This window comes from Amblyraja radiata, chromosome 21 (assembly GCF_010909765.2).
Source record: "Amblyraja radiata isolate CabotCenter1 chromosome 21, sAmbRad1.1.pri, whole genome shotgun sequence".
Lineage (NCBI taxonomy): Eukaryota > Metazoa > Chordata > Chondrichthyes > Rajiformes > Rajidae > Amblyraja > Amblyraja radiata.
Genome location: NC_045976.1, coordinates 7350653 through 7372201, shown reverse-complemented (window position 1 = coordinate 7372201; position 21549 = coordinate 7350653). Strand labels below are relative to the sequence as shown.

The following is a 21549-nucleotide window of genomic DNA, read 5'->3' as shown; positions in this document are numbered from 1 at the left end:
GGGGTCGGGACCCGGCTCTGGAGCGTTCAACGCAAAGTCGGAGTTGGCGGGGCGGTGGGGTCAGGGTCGGGAAGCCTACCTTCTCGTAGGGGATCTGCAGGAGGTCCAGCACGGCGGTGTGAGCGCCCATGTTCTTCAGCAAGCGCTGCTGCTGATTCCTCGACCGCCTCATGTTCTGTACGCAGAGCTTGCTGAGTCGGAGCAAGATCTGGCGGGACAAATGGTGGGAAAGATTAAGCAAGGTTCACACTGGTTCATAGGTTATAGGAGCAGAATGAGGCCATTCGTCCCATCAAGTCTACTCCACCATTCAATCCCGGCTGATCTATCTTTCCCTCTCAACCCCCATTCTCCTGGCTTCTCCCCCTAACCCCTGACTAACCCCCACACTAATCAATAATTTGTTAATCTCCCCCTTGAAAATATACACTGACTTGGCCTCCACAGCCATGAATTCCACAGAATCACCACCCTCTGACTAAAGAGCACACGGGTTGATGAGATGCCAAGAGGTTGATGCAAGGAGATGGAAGCCTGAAGTCTCACACCATCAGGTTGAGGAACACCTACTTCCCTACAACCATCAGGTTCTTGAGCCAACCCTACTCCTGCACCCATGCAGAACAGATAGACTTCATCAACTTCACCACCAATGTTCACCCTGCACTCAAATTTACTTGGACCATCCCAGACACCTCCCTCCCCTTTCTTGATCTCAGTCTCCATCACAAGAAATAGACTATTGACTAACGTCTATTACTATTACTACCTTCCACCCCAACAGCCATCGCATACAACACATAATCTAACAATGTTAGTTAAGTGTGTGTATAGGAATAGTACACTGAGACAGTACACAAGTCGCCATTTTGTTTTGGCGCCATTCAAGTCCGTAGCTACAAATGTATAACGTAGCCGTCAAGACCCGTTGCATAAAGGCACGTATGCACTGCGCAGCGTAAATCGTGCACCTTTGAGGTACACCACTGATTACATGAGCTTTGTAAGACTATATACAAAGATCCAGACCCCACTAGATCATTGAGCACCCAGTCTAACACATGCAAAATGGAATCAGTGTTGTGAACGTGAGCCGCTGAGGGGAGAATTGTGATGGCCACAAAACTATCCAGCTTCACTCACCTCCTTTACAATGTTGTAGTTGTTACTGCTGTTGCTGTCTATCTGCGGTTTCTTGATACCATCTTGAATGGGACTCAGAATCACGGGATCCTTCAAAGAAAATAAATATAAGGAACGAGAAATGCAATAAAATAATTACCCGTATTTCCCGGCAATGAAGACGCAACCCCAATTGAAGTTGCTAAATTTTGAAAAAAGGCTGGCGGGACAGGATCAAGGGTTTGGTTTAGTCCAAGGGTCGGCAACACCCGCCTGCGTGCCCCGAGACTGCCTTCAGTTCCCAGATCCCTCGGGTCCCCGGGACTGGCTGCAGTTCCCAGGGGTGATTGTCAGACGGAGCGGACTCGGTGGGCTGAAGGACCTGTTTCCACGCTGTATCTCTAAACTAAAGTGAGTGCATCGTTTTACGGTAAATATTTACCTCATAAAAATAAAAGAGTAAAAGGTTTTTCAAACACACACAAAAGAGTTACTTACGGTGGCAGCTTGAAGGGCACAAATGAATGCAATTAACAAAAAGAGAAATGACAATTAATTTAACCTGTGATACCTTACGGTTGTGTGAGCAAGCCTGGATCGCACCCAGTAACATAGACACAAATGCTGGAGTAACTCAGCGGGACAGGCAGCATCTCTGGAGAGAAGGAATGGGTGACGTTTTGGGTCGGGACACTTCTTCAGACTGAGTCAAGATAGAGGGAGACGTAGAGATATGGAAGGGTAAGGTGTGAAAACGAGGGATCGAAGGGGAAGAAGCTCAAGAAAAATGTAGAGTGGACACAATCAACACAATCAATAAAATGTAAGGAGGTGGTCAGAAAAACTGGTCAGAGAACTAGGATGGGGGAGGGATGGAGAGAGAGGGAAAGCAAGGGCTATTTGGAGACAGAGAAGTCAATGTTCATACCGCTGGGGTGTAAGCTGCCCAAGCAAAATATGAGGTGCTGTTCCTCCAATTTGCCTTGGGCCTCACTGACAATGGAGGAGGCCCAGGACAGAAAGGTCAGATTGGGAATGGGAGGGGAGTTAAAGTGCTGAGCAACTGGGAGATCAGGTAGGTGAAGGCGGACTGAGCGGAGGTGTTCAGCGAAACGATCGCCGAGCCTGCGCTTGCTCTCGCCGATGTACAGGAGTCCACACCTGGAACAGCGGATACAGTAGATAAGGTTGGAGGAGGTGAAAGTGAACCTCTGCCTCACCTGGACCGACTGTCGGGGTCCTTGGACGGAGTTGAGGGAGGAGGTAGAGGGACAGAATATGGCTGATGGTGAAGATATTTAGATGTTGCAGGAGTAACTGAGATTTGAGACAAGATGTGACAGAGAACCAAGGCAGGGGGGGGGCTGGATGGGAGGTCGGGCCCGGAGTTGTGAACAAACCTCGGCCTTGCTGTCCTCGGCTCCTTCCGCCTGGTTCTCGCTGCTGCTGCCGTAACTGCCTTTCTTCTCCACCCACAGCTCCGACTTCTCCACCGTTAGGCGTAACAGGTCCAGGTCGCCTTTGATCTGCTTGTAGTTGTCCACGTCCTGGGATGAAACCAGCAGCTGCACCTGAACAGAGAGGAAGGTGGATGATGGGCGATGATTCAGGCCTGCTCGCTTCATTACCACACGTCACGAGTCACAGTGAGATTCCTCCGTTTCCCCTCAGTTTATTGTCACGCCTACTGAGGTACAGCGAAAAGCTTTCCTCCTTCTTTGCTTCGCATAACATGCACAAAGTATGCAAAGAGACGCCACGTATAGGGACACTGACAGTGTTCAGTATCGTCCTCAATGGGCCCTCTTTGTTCTCGTGGTTCCCCCCCCCCCCCCCAAAACTGGATCCCATTTTGTTATGGGCCCTCTCTGGGACACCGGATCCCATTTTGTTGACAGCCCCCCCCCTACCCCAGGAACAGGCCCTTCGGCCCACAATATCTATACTGAACAAGATGCCAACCTAAACTGATCTCATCTGCCTGTATATATCCCTCTAGTCCATATCCATTTACATCTATCCATTCATTATCCATGTCCCTCCATTCCTTGCACTTCCATGTGCCTGTCCAAAACCTTTTCAACGCCTCTATCGTATCTGCCTCCACCACCACCCCAGGCAATGTGTTCCAGGCCCCCACCACCCTCTGTGTACAAAGCTTGCCGCGCACATCTCCACTAAACATTACCCCTCTCTCCGTAGAGCTATGGCCTCGGGTGTTGGACATTTTCACCATGGGAGGAAAAGGTTCAGAAGTGATAGGAGCAAATTAGGCCATTCAGCCCATCTAGTCTCCTCCGCATTTCAATCATGACTGACCTATCTCTCCCTCTCAACCACATCCTCCTGCCTTCAACCCATGTCCCCTACACCTTTACTAATCAAGAATATATCTATCTCTACCTTAAAGATTCAGACTGTCTAACCTAGTTATGCCTCTCAAAACTTCTATCAAGTCTACCCTCATCCTCAGACATTCCAGAGATAACAATCCAAGTTCATAGCAAAAGGATTTGAGTATAGGAGCAGGGAGGTTCTACTGCAGTTGTACAGGGTCTTGGTGAGACCACACCTGGAGTATTGTGTACAGTTTTGGTCTCCTAATCTGAGGAAATGCATTCTTGCCATAGAGGGAGTACAGAGAAGGTTCACCAGACTGATTCCTGGGATGGCAGGACTTTCATATGAAGAAAGACTGGATAGACTCGGCTTGTACTCGCTAGAATTTAGAAGATTGAGGGGGGATCTTATAGAAACTTACAAAATTCTTAAGGGGTTGGACAGGCTAGATGCAGGAAGATTGTTCCCGATGTTGGGGAAGTCCAGGACAAGGGGTCACAGTTTAAGGATAAAGGGGAAATCCTTTAGGACCGAGATGAGAAACACATTTTTCACACAGAGAGTTGTGAATCTCTGGAACTCTCTGCCACAGAAGGTAGTTGAGGCCAGTTCATTGGCTATATTTAAGAGGGAGTTAGATGTGGCCCTTGTGGCTAAAGGGATCAGGGGGTATGGAGAGAAGGCAGGTACAGGATACTGAGTTGGATGATCAGCCATGATCATAGTGAATGGCGGTGCAGGCTCGAAGGGCCGAATGGCCTACTCCTGCACCTATTTTCTATGTTTCTATGTTTCCATCCAACAACGCCTTGTAGCCGAAGCTCTCTAATTCAAGCAGTGTTATGGTAAACCTCCTTTACATGTCCATTGTAATGTAGCCCCATCTATCACATAGACCACACTCTTGCCCCCCCATCCTCACCTCATATTGCCTTGGGAAAGCAGCCAACATAATCAACATGATCTACATCGGTGAGACCAAGTGTAGGCTTGCCGATTGCTTCGCCGAACACCTCCGCTCGGTTCGCAATGACCAACCCGATCTCCCGGTGGCTCAGCACTTCAACCCCCCCTCCCATTCTGTATCTAGCCTTTCTGTCCTGGGCCTCCTCCATGGTCAGAGTGAGGACCGCCGCAAATTGGAGGAGCAGCACCTCATATTTAGCTTGGTTAGTTTGTGCCCCAGCAGTATGAACATTGACTTCTCTAATTTCAGGTAGTGCTTACTGTCTCCTCCCCTTCTCAGCTCTCCTCTTCCTTTCTTCTTCCCGCCCCCCATCCTCACATCAGTCTGAAGAAGGGTTTCAGCCCGAAACGTTGCCTATTTCCTTCGTTCCATAGATGCTGCCGCACCCGCTGAGTTTCTCCAGCATTTTTGTCTACCTTCGATTTTCCAGCATCCGCAATTCCTTCATAAACAACATAATGAAGGACCACTCACACCCTGGTCGTTCCCTCCCGCCAGCCAAAGAAACACAAAAGCTTTGAAAGCACGACCACCACATTCAGGGGCAGATTCTGTGACCAACTACTGAATGAACCTCTCATTTGCAAAAAGGGTTCGGTCACAATCTGGTACTCGTGGTAACAACGTCTCATTCAATGAGTACCAAACTTCCGGGCCCCGACACTGCAAGCTGTGCCTTCCGTTGCTAGGGAGACCGAACCATTCAATACCCTTCCCAGAGAGAACACAGAACTCCGAGGGCAGTCACGGTGGCGCAGCGGTAGAGTTGCTGCCTTACAGCGAATACAGCGCCGGAGACCCGGAGTTCGATCCCGACCATGGGAGCTGTCTGTATGGAGTTTGTACGTTCTCCCCGTGACCTGCCTGTCTTTTCTCCAAGATCTTCGGTTTCCTCCCACACTCCAAAGATGTACAGGTTTGTATATTAATTGGCTTGGTGTAAATGTAAAAATTGTCCCCACTGGGTGTAGGATAGTGTTAGTGTGCAAAGCGAACAGAGATAAAATGTAGTCGGAGACAGTAAGACTAGTGGGAGAACGGGGAAGGGGAAGGGGATGGAGAGAGAGGGATAACAAGGGCTTCTTGATGTTAGAGAAGTCAATGTTCATACCGCTGGGATGTAAACCGTCTGTTTTGTGTCTATCTTCAATTTAAACTGTTCCTTCCTACACAAGATATCATCTTAGGTAGACAAAAATGCTGGAGAAACTCAGTGGATGAGGCAGCATCTATGGAGCGAAGGAATAGATGCTGCTGCACCCGCTGAGTTTCTCCAGCATTTTTGTCTACCTTCGATTTTTCCAGCATCTGCAGTTCTTTCTTAAACAAGATATCATCTTCATCTTTTTCAACCCCCTCTACATACACCCTGATGAGATTCCGATGGCTCCCCCCACCCCAACATACACCCAGCTCCTCCATCAGGAGCTGAACCTGGAGGCCAGTGGACATAAGTGGACTGGTGTGCACTGCACTTACTTCCACTTCCCCATCCGCCCTCCAGATGGCAGCGATGAGCTCCCTTCATGAACCGGGGGGAGACCCACACCACAGAGAGAGAGAGATTGAGAGAGAGAAAGAGCTGGAGTAACTCAGCGGGACAGGCAGCATCTCTGGAGAAGGGTCCCGACCCGAAACGTCACACGTTCCTTCTGTCCAGAGATGCCGCCTGTCCCGCTGAGTTACTCCAGCTTTTGTGTCTATCTTCGATTTAAACCAACATCTGTGGCCACTCGAGTTCCTACTCGTAACTTTAATTCCATGTTTCATATATTTTGTGTTTTATGACTGTTGGCAGATCAATTTCACTCATGGGATAAATAAAGTTCTATCGTATCATATTTGCAGTTCCTTCCTACGCAGAGAGAATGGCGACAGTCTTTCCGCTGACTGGATAGCACACAACAAAAAAGATTTTCACTGTACCTCGGTTCACGTGACAATAACTTAAACTGAACTAAACTAAAGTAAATCACACTAAACTAAATAAAAATTAAACTAGTTGTGATGTTTGGTGGACTGTGTGGGGTGGGAGGACCCGTTGCTCCTCCCGTGCAGCAGGTGGCGCTGCACAGGACAAAGGGAGATGTTTTGTATATAGTTTATCCTGTGTGTGTGTGTGTGAATGTGCAATCAGATTCTGTGTTGCAGGCATTTAGAGTTGTTGTGCTGCCAGCATTGAAGTAATATAATAAAGACTTCTGTTGTACCTTGAAGAATCTTAGGTACTTGTGCAGACCTAGAAGCCGAACACGAAACTAGTGGGAATCAGTACCTGTTTGAAAGCCTGGAGGAGCTCGGCTCTTTGGCTGAAGTGCTTGAAGAGTAGTTGGAGGGCGCCGGAGACGAGGGGGGGGTAGTCGTGCATGATCAGGTGGATGAGGACTCGCAGGAAGGTCCGACCGCCCTCGATGTCCAGTTCCACCGAGTTCTTCTCCTGGCTGCGGAGGAAGCGCGGCAAATCGCCACCAAGCACAAGTCAATTTGGGGGAAAAAAACATCAGCTTGGTCTGCAACGGTCATCTCCCAGCCACCTTAGTACAGCCACCCTTAGGTCATAGAGTCACACTGCACCTCCTTTACATCAGTTAGACAAGGAGAGACTGTGGTGGGGATGGGACATCTTGGTCGGCAAGGGCAAGTTGGGCCGACTGACCTGTTACTGTGCTGTATGACTAATTTGCCCAACACTTGCGCTCGGCCGCCAATGTTTGCCAGATCTCCTGGCTGCCAACCATCAAGGGTTTCGGCCCGAAACGTTGGCTATTTCCTTCGTTCCATAGATGCTGCCGCACCCGCTGAGTTTCTCCAGCATTTTTGTCTACCTTCAATTTTCCAGCATCTGCAGTTCCTTCTTGAACATTTTAATTTCCCTTCTCATTTCCACATAAGTTCATGATAGGAGTAGAATTGGGCCATTCGGCCCATCAAGGCCACTCCGCCATTTAATCATGGCTGATGTATCTCTCCCTCCTAACCCCATTCTCCTGCCTTCTCCCCATAACCCCTGACACCCGTACTAATCAAGAATCTATCTTTCTCCGCCTTAGAAATATCCATTGACTTGGCCTCCACAGCCGTCTGTGGCAATGAATTCACAAATTTATCACCCTATGATTAAAGAAATTCCTCCTCATCTCCTTCCTAAAGAAACATCCTTTAATCCTATGACCTCTAGTCCTAGACTCTCCCGCTAGGGGAAACATCCTCTCTACATCTACCCACCGCTGCATTCAGGCAGAGGGAGAGTCCCGACCCGAAACGTCGCCTATCCATGTTCTCCAGGGATGCTGCCTGACCCGCTGAGTTACTCCAGTACCTTGTGACTTCCTTTGGCAAACCAGCATCTGCAGTTCCCTGTTATTATTGTTAACTCATTGTTTGGGGTGAACCACTGTTGGGGTGCGGAGGAGGGGGAGGGGGGGGGAGGGGGGGGAGGGGGGGGGGAGGGGGGGGGGGAGGGGGGGGGGGGATGGGGGGGGGAGGGGGAGGGGGGGGACTGCTTTTAGCCAAGAATGGAGATGTGACACATGTGACCTTTGCAGGAAGGAAACTCCCACAGTCTATCGGAATTCTATTGGAATAGAGTGGAATAATGGTCTGGATAAGATCGCAGGGACTAAAGTGTATGTGGAATCAATAGACAAGTAATCTTCTCGGCATTGTATCTAGTGATGTGCCTGTGAAGTTCCCTTACAGCGCCAGAGACCTGGGTTCAATCCTGACTACGGGTGCTGTCTGTACTGAAAGGAAGAAAAATTCTAAGGGGAGTAAGAGGCAACTGTGGCTGACAAGAGAAGTTAGGGATGGAATAAAACTGAAAGAAAAGGTGTATAACATAGCAAAGAGTAACGGGAAGCCAGAGGATTGGGAAACTTTCAATGGACATCAGCAGGTAACAAAAAGGGCAATACGGGGTGAAAAGATGAAGTACGAGGGTAAGCTGGCCAAATATATAAAGAAGGATAGTAAAAGCTTATTTAGGTATATTAAGAGAAAATAGTAAAGACAAATGTGGGTCCCTTGAAGGCAAAAAGGTGAAATTATTATGGATAACAAGGAAATGGCAGAAGAGTTGAACAGGTACTTTGGTTCTGTCTTCACTAAGGAAGACATAAACAATCTCCCAGATGTACTAGAGGACAGAGGATCTAGGGAGACGGAGGAACTGAAAGAAATTTGCATTAGGCAAGAAATAGTATTGACTGATGGGACTGAAGGCTGATAAATCCCCAGGGTCTGATGGTCTGCATCCCACAACATTCAAGGAGGTGGCTCTAGAAATTGTGATCACTTTCCAATGTGTTATAGATTCAGGATCAGTTCCTGTGGATTGGAGGGTAGCTAATGTTATCCCACTTTACAAGAAAGGAGCGAGGGAGAAAACGGGGAATTATAGACCAGTTAGCCTGACATCGGTGGTGGGGAAGATGCTGGAGTCAATTATTAAAGAAGTAATACCAGCGCATTTGGATAGCAGTAAAAGGATTGGCCCAAGTCAGCATGGATTTATGAAGGGGAAATCCTGCTTGACTAATCTTCTGGAATTTTTTGAGGATGTGACAAGTAAAACGGATGAAGGAGAGCCAGTGGATGTAGTGTATCTGGACTTTCAGAAAGCTTTTGACAAGGTCCCACACAGGAGATTAGTGGGCAAAATTAGAGCACATGGTATTAGGGGTATTGGGGGTAGGGTATTGACATGGATAGAGAATTGGTTGGCAGACAGGAAACAAAGAGTAGGAATAAACGGGTCCCTGTCACAATGACAGGCAGTGGCGAGTGGAGTGCCGCAAGGCTCGGTGCTGGGGCCGCAACTATTTACAATATATATTAATGATTTAAATTTAGAATTTGTAGATGACACCAACCTGGGTGGCAATGTGAACTGCAAAGAGGATGCTAGGAGGCTGCAGGGTGACTTGGACAGGTTGAGTGAGTGGGCAGATGCATGGCAGATGCAGTATAATGTAGATAAATGTGAGGTTATCCACTTTGGCGGCAAGAACAAGGAGGCAGATTATTATCTCAATGGTGTCAGATTAGGAGAAAGGGAAGTGCAACGAGACCTAGGTGTCCTTGTACACCAGTCACTAGAAGTAAACATTGCAGGTACAGCAGGCAGTGAAGAAAGCTAATGGCATGTTGGCCTTCATATCGAGAGGATTTGAGTATAGGAGTAAAGACGTCCTACTGCAGTTGTATAGGGCCCTGGTGAGACCACATCTGGAGTATTGCGTACATTTTTGGTCTCCTAATTTGAGGAAGGACATCCTTGCTATTGAGGCAGTGCAGCGTAGGTTCACGAAGTTAATCCCCGGGATGGTGGGACTGTCATATGAGGAAAGATTGGAAAGACTGGGCTTGTATTCACTGGAATTTAGAAGGATGAGGGGGCATCTTATAGATACGTATAAAATTATAAAAGGACTGGACAAGCTAGATGCAGGAAAAATGTTCCCAATGTTGGGGGAGTCCAGAACTAGGGGCCACAGTTTAAGAATAAAGGGGAGGCCATTTAAAACTGAGATGAGAAAACACTTCTTCACCCGAAGAGTTGTGAATTTGTGGAATTCCCTGCCACAGAAGGCAGTGGAGGCCAATTCATTGGATGAATTTGAAAGAGAGTTAGATAGAGCTCTAGGGGCTAGCGGAATCAAGGGATATGTGGAGAAGGCAGGCACGGGTTACTGATTGTGGCTGATCAGCCATGATCACAATGAATGGCGGTGCTGGCTCGAAGGGCCGAATGGCCTCCTCCTGCACCTAATTTTTATGATTATACATTCATTCAAAGAATGTGTTAGTCTTCACTTCATGAGGGTGGGAATACTCGGCAAAGGGGAATTGGCAGATACTTTCACCAGTCTCCGAGTAGCATCCATGGGTACAGCTGATGCCTCACAGCGCCAGAGGTCCGGGGTCCGATCCTGACCTCAGGTGCTGTCTGTCTGTGTGGAGTTTGCACGTTCTCCCTGTGACCGTGTGGGTTTCCTCCGGGTGCTCCGGTTTCCTCCCACAAACTGAAGACGTGTGGGTTTGTAGGTTAATTGGCCCTCTGTAAATTGCCCCTAGTGTGTAGGGAGTGGATGAGAAAGTGGGATAACATAGAACTAGTGTGAACGAGTGATCGATGGTCGGCGTGGACTCGGTGGGCCTATGTTGAATCTCTAAACTCCTAACTAAATATCTGTGCCAAGTCACATTCCCAGACAACCCACACCGATTATTGGAGAGGGAGGCTGCAAGACAAAGATTTTGGAAGAAGTTTATCTATCTGGATTAGTGGCTATTGTGTAGGAAGGAACTGCAGATGCTGGTTTACACCGAAGATAGACACAAAATGCTAGAGTAACTCAGCAGAACAGGCAGCATCTCTGGAGAGAAGGAATGTTGGACGTTTCTGGCCGAGACCCTTCTTCAGAATGAGAGTCAGGGTAGAAGGAGACATAGAGATAAAGAAGGTTAAGGTGTGAAAACAGATCAAAGGGGTTGGTGGTCAAGGACATGTAGAATGTAGAATGGTTCGTTGTTAGCTGAGGGGAAGGTGACAACGAGGTATACAATCAGTAAAATTAATTAGGAGGACAATGAAACTAGTCGGAGAACTAGGGTGGGGAAGGGACAGAGAGAGAGGGAAAGGAAGGGTTACCTGAAGTTAGAAAAATCAATATTTATACCGCTGGTTAAGAAGTTTAAGAAGGAACTGCAGATGCTGGAAAATCAAAGGTAGACAAAAATGCTGGAGAAACTCAGCGGGTGCAGCAGCATCTATGGAGCGAAGAAAATATGTTACTTTTCGGGCCGAAACCCTTCTTCATACCGTGTGGGTTGTAAGCTACCCAGGCGTAATATGAAATGCTGTTCCTCCAATCTGCATTAGGCCCCACTCTGACAGTGGAGGAGGCCCAGGACAGAAAGGTCAGTGTGGGAATGGGGGGGGGGGGGGGGGGGGGTTAAAAATGTCTTGGGCATTAGCTCGACGGAGAGAATGGACAAACCGGGATTGTTGAACTGCGGCACTCACACCAGAGTGAAAAACGAGCCCAGATTGCCTTTTGGAAACGAAAAAGTGGAAATTCACACAAGATGTGAGTCTCGTACCTTCCTGCAAACATGGACTCCGCCTGTTCCCCGATGATCTCCAGGTCTGGCACTGCACAAAACAGAGTAGGGTTTTAGAGCCAGCACCTGTGATACAATCAAACAGCAACACCTGCCTGCCGCACCGCAGGCCATCAAAGACATGGGTGGAAGCAAACTTCACAAAGGGTCACTTTGACATTGGTGTAGCACATGTGATGTTGGCTCAGCTGGCTGTTTCTCTTCGTTCACACCAACTAGCCTCAATTCCTCCCCTCCCCCCCCTCCCCCCCTCCCCACCACCAACCCATTATTTACTTCCACCCCCCAATTCTAAGAACTCTTTATTCTTTTGGGCTTCGACTCGCAATGTTGTCCTTAACCTATATCATTAGAAAGAAATTCCACCTTCACCTACTTTGAATCATCAATACGCACACACATCCATGCGGCACACACACACCCACACACACACACCCACACACACACACACATACACACACACACGCCCAGGCACGCCACACACACCTACAGACAAACACACCTACACACACATACACACCCACACACACACACCTACACACACATACACACCCACACACACACACCTACACACACATACACACCCACACACACACACACGCCCAGGCACGCCACACACACCTACAGACACACCCACACACACACACACACACACACACCCACACACACACACACGCCCAGGCACGCCACACACACCCACACACACATACACACCCACACACACATACACACCCACACACACACCCACACACACAAACACCCACACCACACAAAACAAACACCCCCAACAGCCCAACACACCAACAAACACACCCACCCACACCACATAACACCCCACACAAACAACAAAACAACCACACACACCACAACCCCACAACACCCCAAACACACCCACACCCACAAACCCCACACACACCCACACACCAACAACACCCAAACCACACACACACACCACCCACACACCACACACACCCAAACAAACACAACACACCCACCACACCCACACCCACACACACACCCACACCCACACCCACACCCCTCCACACACACACACACACACTCCCATACACACCCCACCCACACCCCACACCCCCACAACACACACACCCACACACACACACACACCCACACACACATACACACCCACACACACACACACGCCCACACACACACACACGCCCACACACACAAACACACCCACACACAAACACACCCACACACCCACACACACACACACCCACGCCCACACACACGCCCAGGCACGCCACACACCTAGACACACACACATCAACACACACATACACACCCACACGCACACACCCAGGCATGCCACACACACCTACAGACACACACACATCAACACGCACACACCAACATGCACACCCATACCGACACACATCACACACGCACACCAACACACCCACACCAACATACACACCCATCAATACACACACCAACACACACACACACCAACACACACACACACACCAACACACACACACACACACCAACACACACACACACACCAACACACACACACACCAACACACACATACATACCCAGAAAAACCATATTGTGAAGTTATAAAAGCAAAATGGTTTGAGAATTCTTTATCATGAAGGACATTTTGCAATGATCCATCTGCTTTTGATTCAAGGTGTAATGTCAAATCCAGTAGCCACTGAACCATTCTAGCGAGTGTGAATAACCTGCTGGGTGGTCTCATGCAGCCACATTTTGCCACAATCACCAGACAGAAGCACACACAGAGAGAAAGGATACATCAGTCACCCCAGGCTGCGTGAACCCACTCTACTGGGCTCTCAGTCCCTGTGTAACTCTGCCAGTAACGCCTCCTACATTCCCCACCACGGTGGCGTTGCTGTCTTAGGGGCCTGTCCCACTTTCACGACCGAATTCACGACCTCTGCCGAGTTTGCCGTTGACTCATACTCGAAGCATGGTCGTCACGAGGTCGTAGGTAGGTCGTAGCAGGCCGTGATGCTACTCGTAGGTACTCGTGGCACCAAGTAGGTCGGGGCGTTTTTCTAGCACGATGAAAAATGTCCACGAGTAAATAAGGTCGTGAATTAGGTCGTGAAAGTGGGTCAGGCCCTTTTTAGCACCAGAGGCCTGGGATTGATCCTGACTAGAGTCGCTGTCAGAGTGAGGTACGGTCGACACTTACCCATGCTTTCTGTCGATGTGCCGGCCACCGAATCAGAGGAGTTGGTCTCCCCAAACTCCTTCTTGTAGATGGACAGTATGTAGGAGATGCGGTAATCCAGTCTGACGCTCAGGATGAACTGAAAGACAAGTAACCTTTTTAATAATGACAGGCGGAGCAGAATAACAGGGCAGTCAGACCCTGAACAAAACTGAACCACAGATCGACCGTGCAGTCTAGAGCGCACATACTTAGATCTACTTAGGGTGGCACGGTGGCACAGTAGCAGAGTTGTTGCCTGACAGCGCCAGAGACCCAGGTTTGATCCTGACCACGGGTGCTGTCTGTATGGAGTTTGGCCGTTCTCCCCGTAACCGGCGTGGGTTTTCTCCGGGATCTCCGGTTTCCCCCCACACACTCCAAAGACGTACAGGTTTGTAGGTTAATTGGCTGAGGTAAAATTGAAAATTGTCCCCAGGGTGTGTGGGAGAGTGCCAGTGTGCGGGGATCGCTGCTCGGAGAGTGCCAGTGTGCGGGGATCGCTGCTCGATGCGGACTCGGTGGGCCGTAGGGACGGCTTGCACGCTGTATCTTCAAACTAAACTAGACTAAACGAAACTCGACCAGACTTAACTAAACTAAGCTAAACATGCTCCAGATGCAGTGCTTGAAACTGGGCTGGTTGCGATGGGATTTAACGATGACCAGCTCACCTGCAGTATCTCGATGATCTTCAGCTTGGTGTCCATGACGGTCACGTCTTCGTTCTCCGTGTTCGGCGCTTGCTTTGCCTGCCCGCTCCGCACCGGGGTCTCGTGCCCATCCCCCAGGATGCCGGGCAAGATGGACCCTCGGCTCAGGACCATCTGGGTCATCATCTCCCCCACGCCGTGGATGGTCCGGATCACGTTGTTGCCTGGGGGGACGGAGGAGACGAAGGGTGGACGAGAGTCCCAGAGACCCCGGCCTGGCCTGGCCTGGCCCGCCCCACCGCGGGGCCCCAGATGCACCGCCAGGCCGAACATCCCTCACTGTGGGGGGTCCGCAAGGAGGGACTCGTGATACCCAGTGTGAGGAGGGACCCGGCAGGGGGCCGCCGAGATTGAGAGGGACCCGTACGTACCACCCAGAGCCAGGTGCCCCCCTGAGAGCGGGGGAGAGGGGGGCTGCCCAGAGCGAGACCCTTATGGAACTCTGTTCGAGAAGGAACTCCAGATGCTGGAAAATCGAAGGTAGACAAAAATGCTGGAGAAACTCAGCGGGTGAGAAACTCTATGGAAATAGGCGACGTTTCGGGTCAAAACCCTTCTTCAGACTGATGTGAGGGTGGGGGGGAGGGGGAAGAAGAAAGGATGAGGCGGACCCAGAGGGCTGAGGGAGGGCTGAGAAGGGGAGGAGAAAGTAAGGACTACCTGAAATTAGAGAAGTCAATGTTCATACCGCTGGGGTGCAGACTGCCCAAGTGAAATTTCAGGTAGTCCTTACTGTCTCAGCTCTCCCTCAGCCCTCTGGCTCCGCCTCTTCCTTTCTTCTTCCCCCCCCCGCCCCCCCCCCAAACCAGTGTGAAGAAGGGTTTCGGCCCGAAACGTTGCCTATTTCCTTCGCTCCATTGATACCTGCTGAATTTCTCCAGCATTTTTGTCTACCTCCTTATGGAACACCACAGGTCACAGAACCCCAGCCAGAATATCACCCTCCCACCTGTCTTCCACACGTATGCCAGTTCTAAAACCAAATGATCAAGTCACTGCGGATCACATGCGTCTTAGACTTCTGGATCAGCCTACCATGCGGGAAATTTATCAAAATTCTTGCTATTGAGGGAGTGCAGCATAGGTTCACAAGGTTAATTCCCGGGATGGCGGGACTGTCATTTGTTGATAGAATGGAGCGGCTGGGCTTGTATACTCTGGAGTTTAGAAGGATGAGAGGGCATCTTATTGAAACGTATAAAATAATTAAGGGTTTGGACACACTGGAGGCAGGAAACATGTTCCCGATGTTGGGGGAGTCCAGAACCAGGGGCCACAGTTTAAGAATAAGGGGTAAACCATTTAGAACGGAGATGAGGAAAAACTTTTTCACACAGAGGGTTGCGAATCTGTGAAATTCTCTGCCTCGGAAGGCAGTGGACGCTGGTTCTCTGGATAGTTTCAAGAGAGAGTTAGATAGAGCTCTTAAAGATAGCGGAGTCAGGGTATATGGGGAGAAGGCAGGAACGGGGTACTGATTGTGGATGATCAGCCATGATCATATTGAGCACGTTTGTATTTAGTGGTGTTGTATGTGTATTTATTATAATCAGATCAAGGCAAGAATGTGACGGTGGACATCATTTCCCACACATTATTTGTGTGCAGTTTCGGTCTCCTAATTTGAGGAAGCACATTCTTGCCATTGAGGTTAGTTCACCAGGTTAATTGCCGGGATGCCTGGACAGACATATGATGAAAGAATGGATCGACTGGACTTATATTCACTGGAATTTAGAATGATGAGAGGGTATCTTATGAAAACGTATAAAATTCTTAGAGGATTCAACATGGTAGATGCAGGAAATATTTTCCCGATTTTGTGGAAGTCCACAACCAGTGGTCACAGTTTAAGACTAATGGGTAGGCCATTTAGGACCAAGATGAGGAAAAACTTTTTCAGCCAGGAAGTTGTAAATCTGTGGAATTCTCTGCCACAGAAGGCAGTGGAGGCCAATTCACTGGATGTATTCAAGAAAGATATAGCTCTTAGGGCTAACAAAATCAAGGGATATGGGGAGAAAGCAGGAACAGGGTACTGATCCTGGATGATCAGCCATGATCATATTGATTGGTGCTGGTTCGAAGGGCCAAATGGCCTGCGCCTGCACCCATTTTCTCTGTTTCTATTTCAAAGTGACCGGTTCAAACAGTGACACGTTCTCATGAGGCATTGGCTGAGGTAGAGCATTTTTACAGAGAAGGGGAAGCGTTCGAAATTTACCTCCTTCTTGAAACCTGCTCAGCCTTTCCAAGTATGAGGAGCTGGGATTCTGAACGCTGTCCAGGATGGCGAGCAATGTTCGAATGAGCCGCAGAAGCTCGCTGAAGCTGTAGAACCCAAAGTATATTAGGTTGCGAGCCAAATTCACCACCTAGAACAAAAATCCAACGAGATTTGGTCCGTCGATCAAAAAGTTATAAAACAAAATCAACAGAATGTTACCAAGACTCGAGATCCTGATCTATTCGGGAAGGTTGGGCCGGTTAGGACCTTATACATAGACTCATTGAGTCATTCAGAGTGGAAACAGGGCCTTCAGCCCAACTTGCCCCACACCGACCAACATGTCCCAACTACATTAGTCCCATCTGCCTGCATTGGGCCCATATCCCTCAAAACCTGTCCAATCCATGTACCTGTCTACATGTTTCTTAAAACGCTGTGAAAGTACCTCCTCTGGCAACTCGTTCCATGCTTTCACTACCCCCTGTGAGAAAAAGTTACCCCTCAGGTTCCTATTAAATCTTTCCCTCCTCACCTTAAACCTATGTCCTCTGGTTCTCGATTCCCCTATATGGGCAAGAGACTGTGCAGTCACCCGATCTATTCCCCTCATTAAGTTATACGCCTCAATAAGATCACCCCTCATCCTCGAAGCGCGGGAAGCGATCTTGTAGAGGTGCGTAAAATCATGAGGGGAATAGACAGGGTGAGCGCTCAGAGTCTTTTACCCAGCGTAGGGGAATCAAGGAGCAGAGAATTTAGGCTTAGTGTGAGAGGGAAAGGATTTAATTGGCGAGAGGGGCAAGATTTAATAGGAAGCCAAGGGGCAACATTTCCACTCAGAGGCTGTTGGGTGTATGGAACGAGCTGCCAGAGGAGGTAGTTGAGGCAGGTACTATAACAGCATTTTAAAGACACTTGAAGAGATATATGGATAGGAAAAGTTTAGAGGGAAATGGGCCAAACGTAGGCAGGTGGGACTAGAGTAGTTGGGACATTTTGGTCGGTGTGGGCAAGTTGGGCCGAAGGGCCTGTTTCCGTGCTGTACGACTCTAAAGTGGTGTCCTTTTATTCCCAGGCTATGGCCACTGGTCCTAGACTCCCCCACTAATGGCAACATTTGATGGCAGTATATTGATCCCATTCCCTTCAGTGTTAAATTATGGCATCAACTGTGCAATTCTGGCCAAAAAAATCAAGAGGGCGGCGAATATTTGGGAGAAGGCAGGATGCTGCTTTCCGTAACCCACCTCGAATGTCAGCTTGATCTTCTCCTTGTCTCCGAAGGGGAACGGCTGAGACACCACATCCTTCAGGTACTCCTCCACAAAGTCCATGGTCAGCGCAAACTTGTTCTTCTTGTCGTCGCGGGACATGTTGGTGACCGAGTCGTACCTGCCCGGAGATCGGCAACCTTTAACGGACGCACCTCCACCAGCGCCAAGCCAGACGCACGTTACACAAACTGTCTCCCTCTTATACCAGTGCACAGTCCTATCATCAACCAGAGAGCAGTGCTCAACTACTCTCTACCTCATTGATGACCCTCGGACTATCTTTGATCGGACTTTACTGGCTTCAGCTTGCACTAAACGTTATTCCCTTATCATGTATCTGTACACAGTGAATGGCTCGATTGTAATCATGTATTGTCTTTCTGCTGACTGGTTAGCACGCAACAAAAGCATTTTGCTGTACCTCGGTACACGTGACAATAAATTAAACTGAACTAGTAAACTACATGGAGAATCACGTGCTGAGTAAAAGTTGCTTAATGCTCACCGCATTTAAAACATAAATGGGACGGCACAGTGGTGCAGCGGCAGAGTTGCTGCCTCACAGCGCCAGAGACCCGGGTTCGATCCTGACTACGGGTGCTGTCTCTATGGAGTTTGTACATTCCTACCGTGATCTGCGTCGGCTTTCCCCGGGATCTCTGGTTTTGACCCTCACTCCAAAGACGTACAGGTTTGTAGGTTAATTGGCTTTGTGTAAATGTACATTGTCCCAGGTGTGTGTAGGATAGTGTAGTGGGCCTATCCCATTTAGGCGATTTTTCAGCGGACTGCTGGCCGGCACTCGCCTGAAAAACCGGCAACTGTAACGGCAACTGTCAGAGTGGAACACACACACACACACACACACACACACACACACACACACACTTCTTCACCAGCCCGTTATGCAGGCGGGGGACAGGGCAAGTGGGGGGGGGGCGCTGTCTAAGTCTTAGGGACGACAGATGGCACAATGGGCTAAGTGTTCGGCTGGCAACCGGAAGGTAGCCGGTTCGAATCCCGCTTGGAGTGCATACTGTCGTTGTGTCCTTGGGCAAGACACTTCACCCACCTTTGCCTGTGTGTGAATGTGTGTGAATGTGTGTGAGTGATTGGTGGTGGTCGGAGGGGCCGTAGGCGCAGATTGGCAGCCACGCTTCCGTCAGTCTGCCCCAGGGCAGCTGTGGCTACAGAAGTAGCTTACCACCACCGAGTGTGACTGAGGAATGAATGAATAATGCGATGTAAAGCGCCTTGAGTATTAGAAAGGCGCTATATAAATCCCATCCATTATTATTATTATTAAGTGAAATTCACACGGTGCAAAGCCAATGTGATACAGACACACACCGCGATGAACAGGAAGGTTGGCGCTGTAATTAAGACGGCTAAAGCACAGTGTACGGTAAGTCCTTTAAAAGAGGGGGGGGGAGAGGAGGGGGGGAAGGAGAGAAAGGGGAGAAGGAGTGGAGACAACTTTTAATAAACCAGAGATACACGGCTGTGAAGCTCGGCGGACATTTAACATTACCTGTCGGTTATCCTTGATTCTGAAAACTACTGCTTACGTTTTTTTCCCCCACAATGAGCCAATGAAATTCACCGGTCAGCACCGGCTCCAACCGGCTCCAACCTACGAGAACCTTTGACCCCCTGGCGACCCACTGGGACCTCCTGGCGACCCACCTACGGCACGAGAATTCTCGCTACTCTCCATGGCGGTTTCATTCTGGTCGCCGCTAATTTTTCAACACCATAATGAGGCCGCGACTAGTTCCCAGAATGCGGGAACTCCTCACGACCATGAAGGCAACTCCCCGGCAACCACCCGCGAACATGCGGCGACTGCATTGTCTCCTGCAGTCGCCTAAGTGGGGCAGGCCCATTAGTGTGTGGGGATCGCTGGTCGGTGAGGACTCAGTGGGCCGAATGGCCTGTTTCCGCGCTGTATCTCTAAACTAAACCAAAGTGAAGACAGATGTGGTGGCGTACTCGTGGATGGTGATCTTGGTGGGGATTTCCGTCCACAGCCGGGCGTACTTCACCGGGGTGACCGACTCCTGGGGGTCTCGGTCCACGTGCATGTGCAGCATCAGGCGGCAGAATGAAGCCCGCAGGTCGTAGGGCAGGTCCTCGTCTGACATGCAGCGCAGGATAAGGTCCACCCCCAGCTGCGTGGAGATCTGGTCAATGGCCAGGTACTGACGATCAAGGCACATCCGGGCAAAGAGGTTCAGCTGGTATCTGCAGGAGGAATTGCATGCCAGTCTGGGTTAGAACATGGTCGTTCCTTCATCCTAGTTCAACCCTCTATCTCCCTCCCACCCCCATCCTAGTTCCCAACCCTCTATCTCCCTCCCTCCCCAATCCTAGTTCAACCCTCTATCTCCATCCCTCCCCAATCCTAGTTCAACCCTCTATCTCCCTCCCACCCCCATCCTAGTTCCCAACCCTCTATCTCCCTCCCACCCCCATCCTAGTTCCCAACCCTCTATCTCCCTCCCACCCCCATCCTAGTTCCCAACCCTCTCTCTCCATCCCTCCCCCATCCTAGTTCTCCGACGAGTTTCACCGATCGTAGGCCTTGTTGTCACCTTCCCCACAGCTGACAATGAACCATTCTACATTTACCTTGACCTCATCCCCTTTGATCTCTCGTTTTCACACCTTGCCCCTCCATATCTCTATGCCGCCCTCTCCCCTGACTCTCAGCCTGAAGAAAGGCCTCGACGGGTAGCATCACCCATTCCATCACTCCAGTGATGCTGCTTGTCCCGCTGAGTGACTCCAGCGTTAGTATCTATCTTCAGATGTAGGGACAGGAGTGGGCGCAGTGTGTGGGTGGCGCAACGCACCTCGTCATGTTTAGTTTAGTTTAGAGATACAGCGTGGAAACAGGCCCTTCGGCCCACCGAGTCCACGCCGACCAGCCATCCCACGCACACTAACACTATCCTACACACACTAGGGACAACTTAACATTTTACCGAAGCCAATTAACCTACAAGCCCGCACATCTTTGGAGTATGGGAGGAAACGGAGCACCCTGGAAAAACCCACGCAGGTCACGGGCAGAACGTACAAACTCCGTACAGGCAGCACCCAGAGTCAGGATGGAACCCGGGTCTCTGGCGTACGGCAGCAACTCTACCGCTGCACCACCGTGCTGCCCCATGCCCGAATATGTCAAACCTTCCCACCTCTGCAACACTGCTGCCCAATTACACTCCCGCACCAAGTCCTGGTCATCCCCATCCTGCTTCCCAATCATCGGCATCTTTCCACCTTTGATTCCCACATCCGGCCTAACCTTGCCTCACATCACAATCCCACCCCACCATTTTCCCGGTAACCTATTCTCTAAGCATTCTCATCAACCCTCCCCAAATTCCACCGCTCAGCACTTGCAGGTACAATCGCAATGTTTAAGAGACAATTAGACAGGTACACGGGTAGGATAGGTTTAGCAGGATATGGGCGAAAGGCAGGCAGGTGGGGCCGGTGTAGATGGGGCATGTTGGTCGGCGTGGGCAAGTTGGGCCTGTTTCTCTGCTGCACCAACCCAACCACC

The 21549-nt window shown here is 49.8% G+C and overlaps 1 protein-coding gene across 1 annotated transcript in view; it reads right to left on the bottom strand.

Moving 5' to 3' along the window:
• itpr2 (inositol 1,4,5-trisphosphate receptor type 2) overlaps positions 1 to 21549 on the bottom strand; it is a 230001-nt gene that overhangs the window by 99961 nt on the left and 108491 nt on the right. Inside the window, exons 19-28 of the mRNA XM_033039327.1 lie at positions 19971 to 20222; positions 17952 to 18096; positions 16699 to 16849; positions 14436 to 14638; positions 13748 to 13861; positions 11534 to 11589; positions 6705 to 6870; positions 2523 to 2693; positions 1144 to 1233; positions 80 to 208 (exon numbers count right to left, since the gene is read on the bottom strand). Coding sequence (XP_032895218.1) covers positions 80 to 208; positions 1144 to 1233; positions 2523 to 2693; positions 6705 to 6870; positions 11534 to 11589; positions 13748 to 13861; positions 14436 to 14638; positions 16699 to 16849; positions 17952 to 18096; positions 19971 to 20222 — 1477 coding nt within the window. The remainder of the gene's footprint in view (positions 1 to 79; positions 209 to 1143; positions 1234 to 2522; positions 2694 to 6704; positions 6871 to 11533; positions 11590 to 13747; positions 13862 to 14435; positions 14639 to 16698; positions 16850 to 17951; positions 18097 to 19970; positions 20223 to 21549) is intronic.